The 23,765-nt window shown below is 39.5% G+C and overlaps 2 protein-coding genes across 4 annotated transcripts; both read right to left on the reverse strand.

The window, feature by feature from the left end:
• Positions 1-1,189: 1,189 nt before the first annotated feature.
• Positions 1,190-12,213, reverse strand: pwwp2b (PWWP domain containing 2B). 3 transcript variants are annotated; one of them, XR_008605973.1, is made up of 4 exons: positions 11,775-12,213; positions 5,879-7,615; positions 1,462-2,661; positions 1,190-1,372 (listed from the first exon to the last, which is right to left on the reverse strand). XR_008605973.1 is itself a non-coding variant. In XM_055029977.1 (3 exons), the coding sequence occupies exons 1-3, from the start codon at positions 11,912-11,914 to the stop codon at positions 2,655-2,657; spliced, it is 1,884 nt and encodes a 627-aa protein (XP_054885952.1). In that variant the 5' UTR covers positions 11,915-12,213; the 3' UTR covers positions 1,190-2,654. The 3 variants fall into 3 exon arrangements, 2 of the variants coding, with proteins under 2 accessions (XP_054885952.1, XP_054885953.1); XM_055029977.1 differs by having other exon boundaries at positions 1,190-2,661; XM_055029978.1 differs by having other exon boundaries at positions 1,190-2,661; positions 5,875-7,615.
• Positions 12,214-14,438: 2,225 nt separating this feature from the next.
• Positions 14,439-23,504, reverse strand: LOC129360175 (leucine-rich repeat-containing protein 27-like). The gene is made up of 10 exons (XM_055030301.1): positions 23,013-23,504; positions 22,799-22,929; positions 21,696-21,754; positions 20,950-21,102; positions 19,009-19,186; positions 17,746-17,847; positions 17,561-17,621; positions 15,988-16,067; positions 14,774-14,894; positions 14,439-14,671 (listed from the first exon to the last, which is right to left on the reverse strand). The coding sequence occupies exons 1-10, from the start codon at positions 23,268-23,270 to the stop codon at positions 14,570-14,572; spliced, it is 1,245 nt and encodes a 414-aa protein (XP_054886276.1). The 5' UTR covers positions 23,271-23,504; the 3' UTR covers positions 14,439-14,569.
• Positions 23,505-23,765: the final 261 nt, after the last annotated feature.

A 23,765-nucleotide genomic window follows, 5' to 3' on the forward strand; every position in this document is an offset into this window, starting at 1 on the left:
CGAACATCAGTCCTTTCAACAGTTTATAAAAGTTTAAAATTATTTCCACATGGAAATAGAAGCCAAAGCAGCAGCCTTTAGATCTTTATATCTCCCCTCTATGCTGATTAATATTTGAGTTTGTGTTGGTCGAAGATTCAAACATGGAGACGTTTGCTTCTTGAGTTCTGGATTAGATTAATATCTTTTTAGTTGGTTGAATGAACATTCATCACTAATCAGACGCGTTTTCCCATTTAACAAAGTATTTGCTGATATAATTCAAGGAAGAACCATCTGGCTTTTATCGCCAATAAATGTCCTTTTACAACAGCAACCCATGAAGTTTACATGCATTACACATAATTTATAAATACCTGTATGAGAGAAGTTTATTGTCCAGATGCCAAGCTACAAAATTAGTTTTTTGTACATTTAGTATAATAAAAACAGTACAGAACAGCCTTTTTTTAACCCTTTTCTCCAAAACGCTTGTTAGTTTTCCATAATCCAGAGTATTTTTCTAAAAAGAGGGAGATTATAATACATCAAATTTAATAATGTATAAAATTTTCTGTAATACATCTTATTTAATAACAGTTGTTGCTAAACTTGTTTAAATTACAAGTCAAAATTCTAGTTGTTTCTTTTACATTTCAGTTTTACTTTTTGGTTTTGGAAAGTCAAATAAGCAACAAGTTTAATAAACTACTGAGGAAAAAAGTATTAATCTCTTATTAAATTGGAATATTATGAAATATATTTCAAGTATTTCTCTGTTAATTCATGATTGTGGTTCTGCTGAAGCTGAACACAATGTGACATTTTTAGTCCACTTCCTGAATAAGTTTGTCAGCAGCGGCTTTTACACTTTTTTCTTCCACTAAACTTTCCAATATTATTTGGATAAAGCAATAAAAACATTTCTCAGAAAGATTAATACCAAACTTTGAGGCAAAATTTTTACTTAAATTCAGAAATTTTCTTGATTTTTCTAGAAAATTTCTGAGATCAATCTCAAAAGTTTTTTCTTTTTTGGGGAAAAATTGAATTACTTTATGTCTCCAATGGCCATAAAGGACAACTGTCAAATATATTAATTTGAATTCATATCAACCACAATAATCACTTATAAACCATCACTTTAAAAGGCTCTTTTTTTAATGTTTTAAACCTTTCTAATAGCCACATATTATACACAACTGCACCAATATTGCTTGTATATTTTATTTTATTTATGTACAGTACAGGTAAAAAACAAAACAAAAAAAGAAACATAAAGTAGTCAATAGCATTGACTGACGTGGGCAGCAGTAAACGGCCATGTTGCTCATCCATGGGAAGACGACGGCCTCCCCTCTCAGGCGAACACGCCAGCTCCGCCTGACAACAGCTTCACAACGAAAGATTATCAAAACAGGAAGAAGGGAGCAGCTCTTTTTGAAAAATAATATTAATAATAATGATAATTCTGTCACCTACACTGAGCCTGCTTTTCCGGTTCTGGGCTGGAAGGAAGGAGTCGTGCCTGTGCAATCTTCAGTTAACTTTGAAACACTGACCGCTGCACTGCTCTGGATTTACGATAAAAGTCACTAAAAGCCAGGGCTGCAGCCACCATTTTGCCCGAAATACTGCGACTAGATGCAAGCCAGCTTTTTTCTGTTTTTGTCCTTCAGTCCCAGTCAGCAGCTGAATTCACAGTATTCTTACAGCATGGTATTTATTTGTATTTATTCCTCTGAAAGAAAGCTTTAAACTCATAAAGCTTTAACTGATGATGATGCATGGGGGGGAGGGCGCGTTGGTGACAAATGTTCACCGCTGGATTTGTTTTTGTAGTGAGTGTTAAGAAAGACAAACAGAAAAAAAACACTGCGTCTAGTTTTCTCGTGGATTTAACTTTTAAAATAAAATAAGGTTTTAGTTTTGTATCTCCAAGGCCATAGATAGTCAACCACAAAGACTTCTGCGCTCCGCTGCCGACTATCGAGGTTGTGTCTCTCGATAGCGTTTCAGACAGTGGGCTCACAGCAGGCCACCAAGGTACAGATAAAGTGCTTTTTCTTTTTCTTTAAAATGTGTCACTTTAAATAATTAAATGTGAAGATGGTTTTCAGGACATCTGAAGAGTTAAGGGGGGAACAGACGCGACGTGACTCTGGAGTTCGGTCCGAACGCGGCCTCCGAATGTTGCCGTCTCTGGGTGGAGCGTTCACATTTTCAAAAGCGAAGAGTAAGACTTTCTGACGTGGAAAAACAGCAGCAAACTAGAAGGGTTTTCCAAAAAACTATCAGGGAAGGAGGCCTGAAGGAGAATAAATACATTTGGGTCCATGTAGTGTTTGTTATCCGGCTCTATAGAAATATAATAAAACCTAGAAAATAAAAAGTTCAGAGTTCATAGAAGACCCAAGAGATTCCTGGTCTTTTGTTCAGGTTTTTTCATTTTTTGCTCCCTCATCCAGTCTCAATAAAAATAATAATAATAATAATAATAATAATAATAATCCATCTTCTGCCAGCCTTGTGAAAAAAATCAAAAAACAAACAGGTATATAAATAGTAGCCATGGCAACGGCACATACTCCCACTCCCGGACCTCGATGACCCGAGTCTGAGAGTCCAGAAAAGCCTCTGAGTCCAGAAAAGCCTCTGAGACGTCAGTTTGGTCCTCAGCCTCTGCAGGACAAATATAGACAAAACCAATCAGGTCCAGCTGAAACAATGGAATATTCACACTTCTTTAATCATGCTTCAACCAATCAGCTGAGAGTATTTTAATGGGATTTTCTGACAGATAAAGTCGGACATACTGAAGGACAATTTTCACCTGTTAAAGGTTTCCATGTTTTTTAGTTGCAACCTTTGCTATAAATGATCAAACATTCACTGAAGAAATGCTGTTGCTGCATTTCAGGCATTAAAATGTTTCATATTTGAAAAAGCAGATAAATAAAATGTATTTGCACCTTTTCATCTGTTTCTAATATTGTGTGCAAAGGTTTAAGAGGTTAAATGAAAAATAGGCAGAATGTGCCAAATTTTTATCTGACCAATTGTCAAACTGATATTAAAACAACAATTACTTGAACCATTATTGCTTCAAGCAATTATTTGAAGCTTCATTCATCTTTATATTGACTCTTCTTTGTCCCTCCAGAAGAAAAGCCTCCCCACAGCATGATGCTGATGTTCCTTTGGAAACCTCCAAGGTCTTCAGAGAACATCTGGATTTACCCTCAGGTCACATTAGACACAGATGGACTGGATTTATTTTGTGTCTCTTTTACATAAAATCCTTGTATAGACTGAGGTTTGTGGATATAAAGTGACCAGAGTTGGTATGAAAATGCTAGCAAGTCGGTCCGTCATGACATTTTTAACATGGAGGAACTCTGAGGTGAACGTCAGCAGCTTTTCCCACCGCTTCAGTTTCATGCGGCCGAGGGGTCAAGAAAAGCGCTTCCTGTATGATGACTGGAAAAAGCAGCTAACAGAGGCCAGTCTCAATTCCTTTTCTGTTTGTCCTCACAAAAGAGCAAACAACAAAGCTGAAGAATGCAGGCCTGCCTCTGTAAACACGACAGGTTTTCACGTTGAAGTGCGCCTCAAAGACCAGCGCTTGCTGCTTGTGCAGCAGCTGCGTTTTCTCAGTCACTAACCGCCAGAAACCAGAGGAAGGAGCTCAGAGCAGACTCAGGACAAACTGCTTTTGACACACAACTGAAACCACATGCTATTGCAGTTCAACAGATTTAACTTGGCTGAATCTGCTCTCTGGATTTAAAAGTATTCAAACGATAGCACGACGCAATAAAAACAAAAAATCAGGGACAAAAATAGAACTTATTCAAAGTATTTGGCTGGGATTTTATGTGGCAGTTAACTTCACTCTGACATCCCTGAATAAAATCCAGATTAGCTGCCTTCAGAAGTCTGCTGACTGGTAAATGAGGTCCACCTGTGTCTTATTTGTTCCACAGAGAACAAACAGCATCATGAAGACAAAGCAGAACAGCAGGCGGATCAGGAAGTTCAAAAATATCAATTTATCTCAGCTGAGATCAAATTTAAAGTTTCCGTCAAACATTCAAATAGGGATGAAACTATTTATCAGATTAAGTTTTAATTTTAACTAATTTAGTAATCAATTAAACTTTAACTGCAGTATACAGACTCAAAAACAAATGCAAAAATATATGCATTTTAAGTTTAAAATAAAAATGGATGTAAATGAATTTTGTTGCACTTCAGGCAAAATTTTTTTTTTTTTTTTTGCAAATTATGTGCCATATTTGTTTTTTATCTGAGTAATCATCAGTTGCAGCCCATGCATCATGTTCATCTTCCAACAGTGCAACACATAACCACCATGAAAGCATTGCCATGTTACAACAGCCTAGTCAAAGTCCAGACCTAAATCCAACTGAGAATCCAAGTTTCCTGCTAATTTAGCGATTTATACTAGTCAATTATTTTGTTTTAGTTTGCTAATTTTATTTCATATCTTTTATTAATGTTATGAGGTTTAAACTGGGATTAGAGTAACTAATTTTGTTCCACCTCATGTTTTAATATGAGCTGAAATGACAGATAACAGTTTTACAGGAATCCAGTCTGCTTATTATTTTGGGCTCGACTGAAGAAAAGTCAAACAATATTTTTCTGTTCTCAAGAATAAAAACAGGATCTAGGTCAGACTTCCTCTGATAAGACTTCTGTATTTAGCCAAGTTTTAACAGCAAATAACAGCAGATTTGGTGAACTTCAGCGTATAAGTCAACATGTAGATGCAGTCCAAGGAAATATGATCACTTTGTATCAAATCTAACATCTTTGTAAGTAGACTTTAATTTAAATGTCATAGTTCTGTCCTAGTTCATCCAACGCATTCTTGAATTGTGGTCAGGGGGCCGCACAAAATCAGTCCAGGGCCACAAATGGCCCCCGAGCCTCATCTTGTACACCGTTGCCTTTGATGACGAATCTCAAAAATAGCTGTGATTTATCGAAATGTAAATCTACAAATAAGATGCACTTTTCAGATTTTCATTTGTAAATAATAAAATGTTACATAACAGTTGAGTGTTAAATGGACACTTGAAGTTGGATTGAGATAATATTAGAATCAGTTAAAGAACAAATTGATAAGAGAAGAACTGATCAGGTTTTTACTGACCAGCATGAAGTCACTTCTTTTTTTTTTACAGTTCAAATTTTCTATGTTAAAATTTAAAACTTCTGGTTTCTGAGGCTCTTATAACATTTAAGCAGAAAATGTTTACTATGAAAATTTAGTGGTTTATAATCTTCATGTTTCTCAGTTCATCAAACAACACTGCTAAAGTTACACAGGGTTTTTTCACTGTTTTTTTATTTTTTCAGATGTACACAAATGCAGATAAGCTCCGTCTCCAAATCTGTCCCACTCGGGACGTCAAATCTGGACTGGCTCATCTAACAATAAATAAAGATCCTTTATTTATCCCAAAAATAAAGGATACCCAAAAGTTTCCGGAATGACGCTGGAAAGTTTGGAGTTTTGAACAAAACAATAAATGCACACTTCAAAAACAACTTTTCTGGAAACTTTTAGGTGCCGCCTCAAACACGCTCTGAACTAAAATGTCTAATTTTCTGACTGAAAAGTCTAAATTATGAGTTTCACTGCCTAAATAAGAGAAATGACGCATTTTTGAGAAAACACCCTTTTCTTCACAATCTTCTTTTTCTGCAGCGATCCAGACTAAAGTAATAAAACTATGTTTTTCTAGACCTTAATACTTTGGAACAGATTTTTTTTTTTAAGTGAAAGTGCTGGTTTTATACAGTTGTGCTGTCTGTGAACTTTTAATAACAGAGCTAGCTGCTCCTGTACTAACAGGGACTGACTTACGTGTCGCAGTGGGAAAGCAGTGACGTAATCTCTGGTCCCATGTGACCCACGGCCTTGGCTGCCTCCAAGATGGCCCTCCGGTACATCCCTTTCTTCTTACGGTTGAAGCGTGACCTGAAGAGCTCTCTGAAGGGCGACAGCTTGGCTACGGACAGCTGGGAGGTGGTGGGTGAGCCGAACCACGCCACTTTTGCCTGGGGCCACTGGGCTTCACAGCCGTCGGACTCCTGCTTCCGGGTGCCGCTGATGCTGAGCACGCGGGCCGGCCACCAGGGGAAGCCGTGGATCTTCCCCCACACGATGTCGCCCACCGCCACAGCATGGCCCTCCTCCGTTACGCACTTCGTCATGCTGCGGGTGTGGAGGCGCACTGTGAGCGGTGGCACCGTTTTGCAATCCTCACGCGGCGTCACGGAAGACGAGGTGACGGATAGGTCTTCGCCCGGTGCGAGGTCGCACAGCTCTGGCGAAGTGCCTTCGGAGCTGAAGGACTTGGACTCGTCCAAACTGTCACTGCTGCACACGGACAGGCTGGATGAGTCCGCTTTGCGCTTCCGGAAGTTGATCAGGAGGGTCAGGTCGCTGTGGCTGCGATCTGCCTCCTCCCCAGAACTCCCTGACCACAACTCTAACGAGTTCTTCCCCTCCCCAGAGTCTTCAGAGTGGGGGATACAGGAACCAGGGCCTCTGGGGCTCCGTCTCCGGCTGCCCCCAACCAGTTCCGCCTCGTACTCCATCATGGTCTCCTCTCCCTGATTCTGTGGCGGTCTCAACCGGATCTTTGGACAGGACGAGCCTTGGTTCACCGTTGCGAAAGGCCGGGTTAGTTTGAGTTTTGGAATAGAGACAGTGAGGCCGGACCTCGTGGCATCCAAAATGTGCCGCTGGTCCTTGGTGGCGTCCGTGGACCTCTTGCCGTTTCCTCCCACGCCGTTTTGCACCAGCTGTTTCGGGCAGAAGGGTTTGATTGAGCCGTGCACCCGGGATGGGATCTTCATGACCTCCCCCTTTCCTTGTGGAGTGCTGTAGGAAATCTTTATGACGGGGCTGTGAGGGATAACATCACTTGCTGCGTATTTCTCAACGTCAGCCTCGGCCCTTTTGTCCTTTCGGAAGCGCTTGCCATCGAGAACAGGGGCGTTTTCTCGTCTTTTGGCGTCCTTTGTTGTCATGACGTCCTCTTTTCTCGATAGCTTCGCTGGGTTGTCCTTATAATCTCCATCATCGTCACTCTGCAGAGTATTCTCTTTTCTGGAAGTCTTAGTGTTGCTAATGCTGTCTTTGCTGTCCTCGTCGCTATTAAGCGTGTTTTTACACTTTTCACACAGAACCTGTCGCGGCCGCAGCCGAATGGTGCTGATGGTCATACGCCCTGGCTCTCGCGACCGCCTCTTCTTCCTCTTGATTGGTCGCGGAGGGGGTTGAGGTACCCACTGGCTATAGGTGTGGCGCACCCATAAAGGCGGAGGGAACGGCGCTCCTTCAAAATAAGGAGGGAAAGGAGTCTGTCCAGCTGGCACGGGCGTGGGGATGGGGATGGGGCAGGGTGGAGGCGGAGGTGCTGTCAGTTCGCTGCTTTCAGGGACAGAGTTTTCATCCTTTGGTCTGTGTGAGGCTTGGCTCGGAGATTTAGCAACCGGCTCCTCGTTCAAGATTTCTGGGATTTCACAGTCTGGCTTCGTGATGGGGCAGTCACCAAGTTTAGCAGTGAAATCTGGCAGACAGAAGAGTCCAGTTCTAAAGTCCAGAAGAAAAAAACAATAGAGACAATTACTTTGCATATCAGAAATGCACATATTTATAAAGCAGTACAATAAATAAACATTTTATACCAACAGCATAAGCTCTCAAACTTTAATTTGAGAATGTTTTTGTATAGAACGTTGGGTAGTGGTTTAATATTTTCTGAGCTAATTCAGTGTTGAGACAACCAAACATCACGAAAACACCTCTTCAATTGTCTGAGAAGGACCACCAAATTTGGTTTAGGGGTTTTCACTCTGGATCATCATTCATGAAGACTCAGACTGCAACCAAAGTTGCAACATTTACTACATCTTCAGCTGCTGCGTTTCACTTTCACATTGCACTGTGTCAAACAAAACAAACTCTTTGAAAAACTTGTGTCCCTCCTCGCCTGTGGTGGCGCTGCACCAAAAACCACGGAGGTAAACGACATAAAAAGAGACACTGAGCGCAACTTGAAATGTAAACAAAAATTAAGTACTGTCAGATTTTAGCCATTGCAGGATTTTTCTTTTGTCTGTGTTAAAAGACCGCAAGGCATTTCACCTGCTATCGCGAGACTTGAGCATTTGTTTTGGTTGTATTTACCCAGAATTCCCTGTGCTACAGTCGATTGTGACCATGTGGGTGGATCTAACCGTCAACCCTCTCTCACAACTGAGGCTGATTTTCAGACGTTTGTGGAGGTAGAAAAGATTGGTTTCTCATGCAAGTGTTAGCCGATTGCTGATAGATTTTGGGATACTTTTGGGTGCCCCTTATATCTAATAATTCATGATACCATGGACTATTAACAAGTATCCCCATTCATTTAAAAAGTAAGCAAGCCCACAGTATAACCAATCCTCCTCCATACCGAAAAGTGTCAGACTCTTTGTGAGATATTCATCCTATGTTTTATGACACCTGGAGTTTTTCTTCTCATCTGACTGAAGCAAAGTTTAATTGAGTTGTTGAAATGCACAGATTTTCCAGAGATGAGACCGAGACAGCAAAAGTGCGAAGAACAAAAACTCTTAATATCACTTGCAAGTGGAGAACAACGCAGATAAAATCATAGCAAACTCTAGGTGTGTTCTGGGGAGGCTGAAACAATCACAGAATCATGTACAGTTCCTTGGCGCACAGGAAGTGGGAGTCGTTTCAAATGCCTATTACCAAATTAGGACACATAACATGAAATGGGTTACTCTGAACCAAATAGACAGCCCTGAAGGGGAGGTGTCCTTCACCTAGCTTCCTCCAAAGCTACACAGATAAGTTGAGCATCTCATCCCATTCCCATAGTGGGGGTGCGCTAACTATTTGTTATCTCTTCCCTTGCAGGCAGCTGACCTTGGTCCTCCCTTTTACTGACACAAAGAAGAACTGTTCTTACGAGTTACCTGGTGCAGCTGGCGAGGAGAGAGAAGTAGAAAAACAACTTATACGACTCAGAGTATTTTATACATGTCTAGGTGTGAGCTTAAATATTGTAGATAATTTATTTTGTTCCACAGAGTATAGAGTCTTATTTACAAGAAACCAGTGCAGTGAAATTAAGTGCATTTTATCAACTGGCAAAAATCTATTTAGTTACTCTACAGCTACTCCTCTGTGTGTGGCCTACAGAATAGAATTAGGACCACTGGAAAATAAAATAAATACATCCTGACTTTATACTCAAAGTTATGGATTAAAACAAAGAGGTTTTACCCAGCCCCGACTCAGAGTCTGACAAGTAATATGTAGAGAAGTCAACAAAATTAAATGTGGGATGGTAGGACAAACAAATGCTTTTGTATGATTTCTACAATGGTCTCAATAGAAAACCAGCTGGGACGTAGATGTCATCTAATGAGACTGTGGGCCAAGATGCTAGTCTTATCAACAAATCATCAATAATTACCCATGAAGATATTTTTGATGTTACCTCAAGTTGTTTCAAATTTTAGGTGCTCAATTATAACTATATCATGTTTTGTTTTGAAGGGTTCTGGTCTTATCATATGCACATCTCAGAGACACAAAAAGTAATGAATTCACAATTAAAAGGTTAGAGATGCTGTGATCATTAAAACAAAGTTAAGTAGGATTTTTCTTAGGTCCTTTGTAGCATTTGTCGCATACAAATAAAGGTGTGGCACCAGTGCTTTTTGTATTGTGTATTTTTTCCCCTCAAATGAATTAATGCAATCAAATGAAAGGTTTGGTTTTGATAGTTTTTTCCATGTGAGATGAAGCTGCTCCTAGAAAAGACTAATTTATTTTAAAATTGTTTACACATGTTTTTACCAGGGGTCAACAGAGATGTTAAAATAGTCTAAGAGAAAAATTAAGCAGCGAAAGAACTAAAAAAAGAAGAGAAACGTGAATGTTTCTGTTTCTCTTCGACAGGACTGAACCACGCTGCTCGTCACCTGCGTTCTCAAAGTTCTTATAGAGTGGGGGTTGGGTTCTGCTGAGCGAGCCATGCAGTAATCTCTCCTTATGCCTCAGGCTACAACAGCAGAGCAATAGTATCACCCACTTTCCCTGCTTGATTGTACGCATCTTCTTTCCTATCCTGGGATCGATAAACATGTCTAATGAAGGCCAAACGGCCGAGAAGTCATCAAGAGGTGGCTGGCAGGCAAAAAAGTAACATGGCTGAGCTGCTGTAGTCAGGAGACAGCAAACAAAGAGTCTACAGGATGCCCAGGCGCTCCCCCTCCTCGCCTTCCCAACATCTGACTGAACAAAAACAATCCCATGAATCACTCGGGATTCAGAGATGCAACCAGGAGATTTCAGTTTGTTTTTGCATCTACGTCTACTCAGGGCTCCTGTGTGGTGAGATTATTAATTAGTACACATTTGGGGAGCCCATTTTCGTCCCCGAGAGAAGGAGCTGGCATGGCTCGGTGTGTTATAGTCTCCTGGCGATGTTTGTTCCTCTCAAACCTTTCTATAGGTGTCCCAAAGCTGCCAAATATTAGCCTCCACTGCGACTGACAGCGCACGAACGGTGCTGCCTGTTACAGGGAACAGGCCGTGCTTGTTAAACATAGCACAAGGACGGACAATATGACGAGCAGTGATTCACTAAAGCTGCTGGCACTTCACTTGGTGTACAGCAACTAGATAGTGGAGATTAGTTTGAATGATACGAATCCACAAGGATATCTTTAAAAAGCAGAGAAAAACAATGAGAGGAAATGATTTTCCCAAAGCTGAAAAGGAAGAAGGAGTCAGATTTGGTTTTTGACTAGGCCTTGAATAGAGGTCTATTTCAGGCTATTTCAAGGCCTTCTTTTCCCCTCATTTAAGTAGTTTGTTCTCAGAGCAGCTTGAGCTGTTGCATAAAGAAGGGCCAAAGCTGGTCAGATTTTGATTCTGCTCGGCTATAAATAGTGTAAGCCATCGGCTTTTAAGGTGCGCAACACAGAGCTGACAGTTGAGGTAAACAGAAACATGAAATAATTAGACATTAATAAAGTCACAATAGTCTTGACCCCTTTATTTTTTTTATACTTGAGCAGGACTGTGCTTATAGTCACAGAGAAGGGCCTTCAATGCCAAAGAGAAGCAGGCTCAGGTTATTATAAGTTGGATGAAGTCAAACAGCCAAACATAACAAATGATCCATTAAATTTGTAATTTTCCATGATTCTTATGAACTAGGGGTTCCTGGGTATAACAGAGCTGTCCCTCAAATTAACACAAATACTTTTGATTATTTCAACACAGCACAGCAGAAAAGTCATTTTAATCAATTTGTGTGGATAAACACATCACTGTCTGGTTCACCGACCTGCTTTAATTCAGTTTCTTTGAGCTTCTTCAGCATTTGATAAGGCTAACAATAAGCTATTGATGAATTCAGAAACAGTGGCTGCTGCACAATATAAGTCATCAATCACTGCACTCTCTAATTTTATCAAATGAAATGAATGTTTTCACAACGGAAAAACTGACATTCTGCCGTTTTATAACGTAAAGTGAAATATCAGTTTATGATTAGCCACCAAAGTTAGCCGTTAGCTCCCCTGTCAGCTACAATAACCCATGTCTTTTTCTGAGGGCCCAAGTTAGCTGCTACAAAGCTAAGGAGCTAGCATTTCACATAGCCGTTAGCACGCTATGGCAGAGAATTTCTGGGAAAAATTAAAAAGTCCATAAAATAACTCACTTTTTGTTGGAATCGAGTAATATCCCCGTGTAGCTTCTTTCTCGGTAGGTCAGCGTCACCACCAGCGTGTCGTTAACAACATGATCGATAGTGACAGGTACCCGAGAGCCGGCCCGCAGCTCCTCGTCCGCAGCCTCCATGTTTCCCGGGGTGCTCTGTCCGGCTCCGCGGTACTCGCTCCCCGCTAAGGGAGCCACGGTCGCGTCGGCCTAAGATCCGTCTCCCCCTTCGCTATCGAGAGGAGGCTACGCTAGGGCAGAAAATGACGCCATCACCCCCACCAAGTCCATTACAACAGCGCTGCCACCGCTGACATCACGCTCTGTGTGCTACCGGAGCAAAAAAATCTCCCCGAGACGAGGCCTGGCCTTTTTCTCTGCCTCACTCTGATGGCGTTCATTATCGCTCACCTCACCCTGCTGTCCATGCTCAAAGAATGGTGCGAGTAGATCAAGAAATATCCTTCAAATGTGGCGCTAGTAAGAAATGTACAGCGAATTAAAAAAAAAATGTAAAAAGTTTTTTACATTTTCTCTGTGAAACTGAATGTGATGTTTTCAGGATTTTTAAATCTAAAGAATATTTATGCTTCAAATAAAATAAAAGATACATATATTCATCTTATGTTGGAATCCAAAGGTTTAGCTTTTATCAGCTGTCTGAAATTACCTTTACTTACCCTAACATACTGCAAGGTTCACAGTGCAGAGGAAAACTGAAGTACAGAAAATGGCTTTATTTTTTGATTTCACAAAATTCCCATCAATAGCTAGGGGGATATATATATATATATATATAGAAACAAATACCTAGTAGGACAAGAGAAAACATAAATACATAACCAAGAATGTGTTAAGCATTAATCTGAAAGCAAATAAGAAGTGAACTTATTTTCTTTAACACAGTTTAATTAAATATTTACTAACTCAGTCACTATCAGAAACATGTAATTAAAAACCTGTTGTGGTGTTCTAATGTTATACACTGGCCAAAGAAAACAAAACAAAGTAATTTAACTGAGCAAATAGGTATGGATAATTACTGCATGGGCGATTATCTTTCAAGTTGACGTAATGAGCAGCTTCTCATTTCATTAAACAACCATGTGGAAAGACATCCTGTGATTGTGGAAAAAATGTTTCTCTGTTTAAAAAGAGTCAAATCATTGGCATCTAAGAAGATTACAGAAAAAATGGGTTGGGAACTGTTTAATACATTATTAAAAACTGGAAGGATGGAAAGAAATCATTGTTTTGAGGGGGAAAAACCCTGAATAATCATGGTTGGTAACATCAAATCAAAAATCAACAGCAGGACTAAGTTCAATGTGTAATAGTGAAAAGAACTCAAAGTATTCAGCTTAAACAGCTGAATAGCTTAAGAAACCACAGATTAGAGAGGCTAACTGGAGATAAGAACACAATTTGATAAGGAGGGTAAAGATTAGACAATAGAGCAATGTAAGGAAATCATGTGATCCGATGAGCTCAGATTTATCATCTACACAATGGTTGAACTCGCCCATCTTTAATACAAAATCTTGGTGAAACTTAAAGGCAACAGTGGATGGAAATGAACAATGTGACATTTCAGAAGCTTATTGAAACAACGCCACAGCAAATGTGTGTTATAATCAAAGTCGAAACGGTCCAACGAAGTATTACTGTGTGTGACCTATTTTTATATTTGGTGGTGCTTTTTTGGGGAGGGGGGCAGGAAGTTTATTTCTGTGCTAAAGGACATTTTCTGGGTCCTTGTAAGGTCATGTCCCAGGATCTGAGTAAGATTTATGTCCAGACATTGGCTAGTCACTCCTACACTTTTTATTTTCTTCCTTTTTTGAGTTAATCAGAGGTGGACTTGCTATTATCCTGTTGCATAAACCCAAGTGTGCTGAATCATGAACTGATAAACTGATGGCTGGACTTTCTTGGACTTAGTTTATTGTCATTGCACAAAGACACAACAGTGATTCTGGCAATGAAATGTTGATTCTTGGCTCCACAGTACACAGAAAAATACTGAAAAACTGTAACACTGACAAATAATACACACAAAAAAAAAATTACTGGTGGAGTTGTAAGCTGTTGTTCAGGTCATGAAAAAATCCCCTCATTCCCAGCCCATTCCTCAACCACCACTGTATTTGACTGCTGGTATGATTCTCTTTTCCTGAACTGATGGTGTATTTTAATGTCAGATGTAATGGGACATATAAAAAGTTCCACTTTTGTCTCTCCAGTCCCCAAATTAGAGTCTACAAAAGTCTGGAAAAGTATAACATTTGTATTGGGCAAATATCTGAATTTCTTTAACGGGGCAATACTTTGCAATTTTCAGACACAGTCTCATTTGATGGCTTAATCAAGATGATTCAAGGCACCACTAGGTCCACCCAGTCGTTTTTACTGCTCCAAACGGTTGCCACAGAGATTAAATGATTTCTGAAACGTATATGAAAGGATCAAGGCAACACACCAGGTATGTTTTTGATGGGGGAATAACATTATAAGCTGACGTAAACCTTGAAAAAGTAAATTTTACATTATACTACAACATTAATATGCTTGACCTAGATAGCTTTCCCTTTTTGAATAGATTTTGAACAGATCTGTGAATGTTAACCATGCCTAAAATGTAAAATGTATATTGTATAAAAAACAATTAGTCTTCATAGGTTTATTTTTAAAATGTCTGCTTTTTGGCCACTAATGATGGAAACATTTTTTAAGTCATCTGGAGGATGTTTTGATTCCTAAAACTCAAAACATGGTGTAAATGGTCAGCAGTCCAAGTCACTTGAAGAGGAGTCTCAGCCAGGAGTCTGGACTGAAAGGGTTTTCAAAATTCCTTCGCTGACCTTTCCTTTCAAGAAGTCGTGCTTGTAACTTCCTGATCTGTTGGCGAGATGGGGAAAAAAGGTTTAAAAAAAAAAAAAGATGAAATGAATGACGTCTGAGTTCAACACAGGTGGGTTTCTGTAGATTCTCGGTGCTGACCTCTGCCACATCCTCTGCCGTCACTGACGTCTCCTGGTTCACAGTGCTTCTGGAACTCTTGTGTCTCTCCTGCAGCCTCTTAACACGAGTACGGATGTTTCGTTCCAGCTCCCGAGCTGATCTAAAGGTGTCAAATAGGTCAAAACTGGTCATCAGAAGAAAGTATTTTTATTGCTTCAGAGGTTTTGCACTATAGGTGGTGGACAGCAGAGTGAAAGTGCAGAAACTGTGACTGATTCTTTCACAGAAAACAGAAAAGAACAGCCGCTTTTCAGAGAAGTAGGCCTAGTCTACTCGTAGCTGCATATCTGGGAAAACAAATGAATTTTTAAGCATTATGGCATTTCATCCACATGAAAACTGCTTAATATCACTAAAAACAGAGTACAATTTTTTTTATCAAAATTTAAATAAGCTATATATATATAAATAAAATATTTAAATGGTTAATACGATCGAAGATGGGTGGATGTTGATTGTAGACTGTTTTTGATGGATACCGTATTTTCCGGATGATTTAGCGCACCGTACTATAAGCTGCACCTACATTTTTTTTTATGGAAACATACATAAATAAGCCGCATCGGGCAGTCTGGTATCTCCACTTCTCTTGGTTTTCTGCAGCAGAGGGCAGCATCCCAGTAAATTCGCTGGACTTATTAAGGCGCAGCTCTCTGTCTCCAACGCCAAATCATGGTTTCGTTCACGCCGAGCTGCGGCTCCTTAATAAATATCTCAATGAAACTCAATATAAAAGCAGCTCAACCTGTATATCTGTCCACACAAATGAATTTCCTGGCGCCATGTTTAATTCCTAACAGGAAGTCGTGGTTGTTTTGAAGCAATCTGATTGGCTGACAGAGGTTTTAGCTTTGCACCACACTGCCCCCTATGGGTTTGCCTAAACAACACCCGGGAACGGATTTGGATGATAACTTGTCTGAAAAAAATCCTGTTTGTTACTATATTATTTTTCAACAATGTGACAGAGACATTAGTTTTATAAAGACACAGTCACCCATTTCTAACCAATGAACAACTTTTTTATGAAGAGTCCTAATGTCCTAAACCATGTGCAGCATAGTGATCAGCACAATGACACTAAATTATGAGTTCCTGATGAATATTCTGATTTAACACTAACACACACTCCTGGCTCCTACCCTAATATCTCTATATCTCTTGGGGATCTGTGCTACTTTTCTCCACTTTACCTGTCCTCTTTCCTCTCTATGGACAAGCACAACATCGGTTCCTGTGAAGGTCCCTCTAGATGCCACTCTGAATCCACTTCCTGTAACGTAGCGAGAAAGTCTGTGTGTCACAGCACATTATTTTGACTTTGATTGCATAAAGGAGCTATTGCAGGACACCCTGCTAAGCTGCACCCCGAAAGCAACAACATGACAGACTTGCTTGATAAATAATCTAAATTAATTTCTGTATTTTTTGTTCTCTTTTTTTACTTAGGTGTGTTTGAATATTTGCCAAATAAGAAGAGTTAATTTTCTGCAGTAAGCACTGAAATATGGTTGAAAACCATCCAACTACAGTGTTGTGAAAAGGCTACACCCTCTTACTGATTTCTTTTGTCAAGTTTGTAGGTTTCTCATCATCAAATGCATTTTGGTATCACACCTGAATAAAAACAAAGTGCAGTTTTCTGCTGTTTTCGAAGACCAACTTAAATTTTATAAGTTAAATGCAGTCCTTTAGGATAAGGAAATTACTCTAACAGAACCTTCATGTTGTCATGTCTGACAACATGAAGTAGGTCCAAAGATATCATCGTGCCCAGACCAACAGAAATTCACAGACATATATCAGATTAGAAAGGATTACAAAAGATTACAGGGTCTCTTGTAGCTGCCTATGTTACAGCAGCTGTGGAGATACTCAAGTCTGCAAATACAATTTAGTTATAGAAGAGTCTAAATTATTCCAAAACCTCATCAACAATTCATCCATGCAGTCAGAACAGACAAACAGAACAGACAAACAGAATCTAAAAGTGGTTTTAGATTCCAAAATGTTAAAGAATGGTGGTAGTAGTGAGATGTTGTAGTGCTAATTTACTTTTTCCTGACCAGGAAAACTTAGACGTAACCAATAGAAACATAAATTCTGCTCTCCAGTTTGTGACAACAACATTGTAGTTCCTGGATAACTTCACTCTGAACTATAGAAACCAAAATGGTGCATTGGTGAGGAAAAAAAATATATATATCATATTTTCCAAAAATGAAATCTTCAAAAACTGAACATTTGATTAATTTGCCAGCCCTACTTTAGTGGGGTACCTGCTTTTTCACAGAGGTTGTTCTTTTCCCTTAATAGAGGAAATCATCTTTTGAAAACTGCATTTTGTATTTACAGAGATTATCTTTGTCTGGTATTAAAATTCAAAAATGTAAGAAGAAATATTTTTTTAACTGCTAGAATGTCTCTGCATCCTTGCTGTATCTGCAAAGATTCTAGTTGGCTTACTGCATGGTTCCCCAAAGTAAGTCCTCGAGGGCCAGCATGCTGCATGTTCTAGTTCTCTCCTTGGTGGAAGTGACAACCCTTTCAGAATGTCAATATTCTTCTTAGGCCTCTAACGAGCCGCCATTTGATCCAGGTGCGTTAAATCAGGGAGAGAACTAAAACATGCAGGATGCCAGCACATGCAGGACCGACTTTGGGAACCCCTGGCTTACTGCATTAAACATTCACTGATATAGATGGACAACCAGCGCCCCCTGGTGTTTACTAGGTGAAAATAGAGAAGCTGTGTCCCATATATACCTGTCTCCTTTTCTGCTTTGCTTTTCCTTTGGCTTGTTTACGGAGCTTTAGAGAAGCCTCTCTGCAGCAGAGTCACAGAACAAAGCAATATCTTAATGATTTTACTCAAGTTAAATGGTTTCTCTGTGAAATGTAAAAATATAAAGTGTGACATGTGAGTGAACAGGAGCTAAAAATCAGTCCACCTTCTCTCCTTCTCTCTCCGCGCAGCTTCTTCTGCTTTCTTTCCATACTGAGAGCCGGAAACATGAAGCTCGGGAACGGCCTTGGTAGGAGGAGGAGCTTTCCTGAAAAAACAAAACAAAATGTTTTTATTTCCCATCACTCCTCAGAGCCTCTTCAGATGAGAAAACATCATTATTTCTACTTGACATTCTGCGGAGAATGTCACTGAAAAGAAGCGGCTAGATATCTCCTTCCCACATGCAGTCCTTCAGAATTACAGTTTTCTGCAGTAACAACAGATTCAGATGCTCCATGCTGTGACTGCATAACAAATAACACAAGTGCTGTGTTAGAAGGTAAGTATGTGGAAAGATGATTTCTGGATATTTCCTGAATATGTGAACTTGAGGACCTGCTGAACACAAAAAAAAGCTGGAACAAGGTGTCTCCTTTTAGCTTAAGCATTTCAGTCTGGGTGACTTGGGGGATTTCAAAACCTTGAATCTTTTTTTCTTCAGCCATTCTGTTGGAGATTTGCTATGATTTTGAAGATCACTTTTATTTCTGTAAACATTTTGCTTTTGCTGTAGTTAATGTTTTGTCTGTACATCTCTCACTAGCTATGTTTTCACTTCAAATGTGTGCAAACCTTTGCAGATATCTCTCTAAATGTAGCTAAAACAGGAGTGTCCATTTTTATTTGGCCTTGGACCACAACTCAAGAATTGTTCAAATTTGGCTAACGAAATAGAAAACTGATGACAATTGGGAAGTTGTCTGTTTTTCTTTTAACAAGGCAACAAACCAAGAGCCCTTTTAATGTTTTGGATTCTTAGTGTTATACAGATTTTATAAAAATTGTTTATGGTTCAGCAGATTAAAAAAAACTTTTTGTTTGTACTTTCAATTTAACGACTCTTGTGGAACACCAATGGCTTAAATTTGCCCCTTTGACCCTTGGAGCAAAAGGTGTGGACACAATTGGTCTAACATCTTGCAATCTCTTCTGCAGAGACAGAAAGAATGTATCGTTCAGATAGAAAGATTGGTCTTTCTATCTGCAAAATGAAGCACCTCATACTATTGTTGCACATCAGAAATAATCCAAAACCCATTTGGACCCAGTAAGTCACTGCATTGCTGAATACCTCTTAAGACATAACCTGGTTAACCCCATTGATGAAACATGACATTATAATAAGTTCATGGGGTATAAATACATGTGTGACACGCTGAATGTCCAATTACTTCCTATCTGATCCCATTCGTACACTTCAACCCACCTTTTGGCCGAAGGACGTAGCAGAGCCTTCTGGCCGCTGTATGGTATTAAGGACATCTCTGCTTTTTCCAGCAACATCAACTCGTATTTGAGCTCCTTGAACCTCAGCAGCTCGTCCTCGTCTGCTGATCCATTCTCACTGGAGTCCTGTGACTTCACCAGCTGGAGCTGGTTCTCAGCTGGCAAAGAAACAAACATGGCGACTACGAGTGTGTTCTCAGAGTACAAGAAGGCTGCAACAGTTCAAAACACTTCTAGTGACAGCAGGGAACAACACAACAGGCAGGTTATATTGAATTAGGGTTGCACACATTTACTGGTTTATTAGATTAAAATTAGTTATAATCGATTAACTAAAACCCGCTTGAACCTTCTTTTAGTGTAGAAGTTTGGCCGCCATCCAGCAGAGGGCCCCGCTGGTCATCCTGAAGCGGGACCAGCTGATACATGACGCCACTTGTCCATCATTCTAAAGGGTTTGCCAGCATCTGACCAACCGGTGATTGCAATTTGTCTGGAAGTACATGGTCCTTATCTGGAGGAACTGAACTTCCGTTAACATTGCTAAAATACTGCGGCCATTGAGGTTTCAAGAAAAATAACAAGAAATCATGGTCCAATGTTGTCAGTGGCGAACATGCAATCCCGACAGGCGTTACCCAGAGTGTGTACAGCACAGGATACAACTTATTACATTGTCAAAACCCAAACGGAGTCTGGAATAATGCCAGAGACGGATCAAGGCATGCATCCGATCTCATGTCCAGTTGAATGAAACTGTGACCGACAGCAACTTTCACATGTTTGTCTGTAGAAATAAACTGGTTGCAAACATTCCTATTTTGTCATAATGACATTTATTGATTGTCAAATCAAAGGTCAATAAGTGAAGGTAGTTATGATTGATTTTATGGGTGTAAATTCCAATGGTTGTTCTATGGCAACATGAACTTGTGCCGCAGTAACTGCGGTGTTTACATTTACAGCACCTTTTCATGCTAATATCTACTTTTAAGCATTTTCCTGAAGACAGATGTTCACAGGCTGATATTATTTAAGTCATAACTCACCTATTTTGCAAATACAAAATGCATCTAACACAGCTTTCACACTCAAATTCAATGAGACTTTGTGCCTCTCCTTCTTCCTCTGCTGCAAAAGACTTGGGTTTTAAGTTTGATTTCTCAGTTGCTTTCTCCAAATAGTCTCACAGACCTGATGTTGGACTGCTTGGAGAATTTTCTTTTTAAATTCAGCACATTGAGATAAATATAAAATTTTGTTATCCGAAGGTTATTGATAGAAGAAGAAAATGGCCGTTTATCAATCTTTGATAATATCAAATTACTTTAGATTAACTCATTAACGATAACTTGCATTCATTCCTATATTGAATAAATGCTTCTTTAAACCACTGAAACGGGGTTTGTGACACAAAAAAAGATTGAAGAGTGTGTAAATAAAGGCTGCGATGTTTATAGACTGACACTGTGAGGCTGCAACAGTTAATAAAAAGAGCTTTCCCTCTGAAGACGAGAGCTCTGCCTCCGTTAATAACCTTGTAAACCGGGAGAGGAATGATAGGATCAGGACTCTGGCTTTGCTCACTGTGCATCAGCTGCATCTCCTGTGGAGGGCTGTCTAGGGCTTCTGACGGTGATTACCTCCAGACAGCAGAGAGCTCCTGTTTAGAGCCCACTGGTAATCGATCATTTTCCACTCGGCTAAAAATATTACAGAGCTGGAAGCTGGAGCAGTGAGGAGAACAAAAAAAAAAAAGGAGGGAGTGAGGCGAGTGGCATGAGCTGTCTCCAAGGGAACACAAGTCACGCCAGCGAAGTGGTACCAGGGCAAGGAGCTATTTTTGTTCCCAGTCGTCCTATCTTTGACAAAGAGCAGATGGTTAGAAAGAACGAGGGCCGTTAAGGTGCCTTTGATTCACCTGCAAGGCTCCTCCTCTCGCTGGCTTCCCTTTCTGCCAGAACGGTCCTCAGGTGCTGCAAGATGGTGTGGCATCCCTGCTGCAAAACCTCTTTTGGAGGAAAATTAATGGGGCAGTCCCTCAGGCTCAGGCCTCTCAGTGTAATCACATTGCCTACAAAAACAAAGGGAAGAGATGTTTGCTGTAGCAACTTTCAGTGGTATAACAGGACAGGTGTTAGAGTTGGGCGACACGGCTGAAAAATAAAATCTACCATTTTTTTTCAGATCAGATCTGATTTTAATAAGGCTTCATGACAGGTTTTTTTTTTTACTCAATTTGTTTTTTATCTGAAAAATAACTTAGAAACAGGAAATATTTTCAAAAATATTTTTTAATATGGTTTGAAAAGTCACTTTTTTAAAAATTCTTAATATAGATTCAAAATAAAATCATTTATTTTTCTGTTTTAAATCAAATGTTTTATTTTTTCTCTAATAAAGTTATAAACAAAATAGATTTTCAAAAAGTGGCTTTTTTAATCTGCATATGGATCAAAATCAAAATTTTTTGCACACCACATCCTATTTGTGATTTTAATCAATTTTCTTTCTAGAAAATAATTTACAAAAAAAACATTTTCAAAATGTGGCTTTCATTTCAGTCATCCCTTTTCGGAGTACAGGCAGTGATGAAACAAAGGAGAAACCTTCTGTCTCAAAGAGTGAAACATTGCTCACTAATTCATGTGAGTGAACTGAGCTCACCGAGTTCTGCTGGAAGCTCTGTGATGGGATTGGCTTCAAGTAGAAGATGCGTTAGACACCTGCATGATCAGAATGACAGATTATGGGATGGCTGAAAGCACAATGACTCTCCTCTACACAACAGTGATGTTCATTTGAGTTTATTTTAAATCAAAAAATAAACCACATAGCTGGTATCAAAAAATAATTGTCAAGCTTTAAGTAATTATGTTTGTATTTAAAGAGGAACAATCTAGTCTCAGTTATTACAGCAAGAAATGAGTGATTAGGTCTGAAATCTGGGTGTGGTGACAGACTCAGACCTCAACTTTCAGAAACACATAAAGAAAGTTACAAAGTCAGCCCTTTATCACCTGATGAACATTTTCAGAATTATAGGACTTATGACCCCACAATTCTATGCAAAAAGAGAAATTAATCCATTATACTGTTTTTATAGGTCTGAATAACAACATCAATTCTCCAACTGCAGCTGGCATTCTGACTAAAACCAGAAAGATAGAGCTCATCACTTCAGTTTAAAGTTGTTGTTTCAAACACTCAGGTCTTCTGGTTATTTTCTACTCTGCACCAGAACCTACCATGGAAAAGAAGCATTCATTTTTATGCTATTCTAATCTGGAACAAACTTACAGAAAATAGCAAAACAATGTTTATTAATAATAAATGGAATGGATCAACATATTTCATGCATATCTTCTTGATGGTGGTATTTGACAAAAATGTAATGTTTATTGGTTCTTTTTATATGATGTTTTAATGGTTTAAATCACTTTGTACTGCCTTGTTGTTGACATGTGCTTTACTTGTCTTAATACAACTGAACACATCATCAGATCATATCATCAAGATGGACGACCTGACGTTTGACAGTTTTTAAATAAATGCAACAAATAGTCCAGTGATTTCTAAAAACAAAAACTGATTTTAATTGTGATCCCCAACCCACACAAGAATAGAAATGTAAGCCTCCTCTATTGATAAGTGGGAGAACTAATTTACTTTCTGATGGGCAAGTGTTATAAGGTGACCAGATGTGCAGTGTTTAATACTTTTGCAAAAGACTGGCCGATTTAAATACAGTGTATGCAATAAGACCTGACCTGTGTGAGCCAATTTCAGCCGGAAGGGACGTAATGAGGTTCTTTCTGAGGTCCAGCCACTGCAGCTGGGGCAAACTGGAGAACAATGATCCAGAAATGCTGGAAATCAGATTTTCTTGCAGGCACAGACGCTGAGGAACAACGGGAATCCTGTTTAATAACGAGGCAACATGAAGCCGAGCATACACCTGCAGCTGCTGTGTGCTGGACTGACCGTGAGCAGGCTGTTTTTCAGCACACTGTCAGGAACACGAGTGAGATTGGACCCCTTGAGGGAGAGCGTGTCTGTGGAAGTGGGCTCCCTCTCTGGCTTGGTCTTCTCAAGAAGGCTTAATTTCCTCTCTAAGTTCACCTCAGTGTCTCCGAAGACAAAGCGACTCTGTGTTTCTTTCTCAAAGAAACCCGTTGAAGAAGTCCAGTTGAGGTCATTCTGGACCAACCCGGTTTCGAACAGATTTTTTTCTTGCGGCATTTATTAACCCATGAGTCGTGATTTTACGTGAGAAGCTAACCGTTTCCGCTTTCGCTAAAACTGGACACCTACCGGCTGAGTAGATGTCAGAAAGCGTCCCTGCTTTCCCAGTTACCGAGCTCCAACGACATAAAAAAAAACTTTAAATACTTTTAACCCCAAACGCTTTGTACGCATTTTAAAAGTAAGCTAACTTTTGACGGCGTCTCCCAAGATTCAAACTGTAACCACAGCAACAAGAGCCACAACAACGGCAGCCACTATGGAGGGCCAAAAGGGCCAAAAAACAAATAAATAAAAAAATACAGCGAAAACATAAACATAAAATCTCACCAAGTATTTAATGCATATGTCTCAATACACTTGAAATTAGTGTACAACTAACCTTTCAGCAAATTGTTTTAAGTGAAAAATTTCTTAAAATTGGTAAATAAGTTTTTCTTCCATTAGCAGTTTTGACTTGTAAAATAATTGAAATAATCTGTCAATGGAAAT

The sequence above is a fragment of the Poeciliopsis prolifica genome, unplaced genomic scaffold (assembly GCF_027474105.1).
Source record: "Poeciliopsis prolifica strain line A6 unplaced genomic scaffold, Auburn_PproV2 SCAFFOLD005, whole genome shotgun sequence".
NCBI lineage: Eukaryota > Metazoa > Chordata > Actinopteri > Cyprinodontiformes > Poeciliidae > Poeciliopsis > Poeciliopsis prolifica.

Coding starts and splice junctions, on each gene's coding strand:
- LOC129360175 (XM_055030301.1), bottom strand. CDS start 23,270: ATGCCGCAAGAAAAAAATCTGTTCGAAACCGGGTTGGTCCAGAATGAC. Junction 19,187..20,949: donor CGAGAGGAGGAGCCTTGCAG/GTGAATCAAAGG, acceptor TTTCTTTGCCAG/CTGAGAACCAGCTCCAGCTG. Junction 17,848..19,008: donor CTACGTCCTTCGGCCAAAAG/GTGGGTTGAAGT, acceptor TTGTTTTTTCAG/GAAAGCTCCTCCTCCTACCA.
- pwwp2b (XM_055029977.1), bottom strand. CDS start 11,914: ATGGAGGCTGCGGACGAGGAGCTGCGGGCCGGCTCTCGGGTACCTGTC. Junction 7,616..11,774: donor TTACTCGATTCCAACAAAAA/GTGAGTTATTTT, acceptor TCTGGACTTTAG/AACTGGACTCTTCTGTCTGC.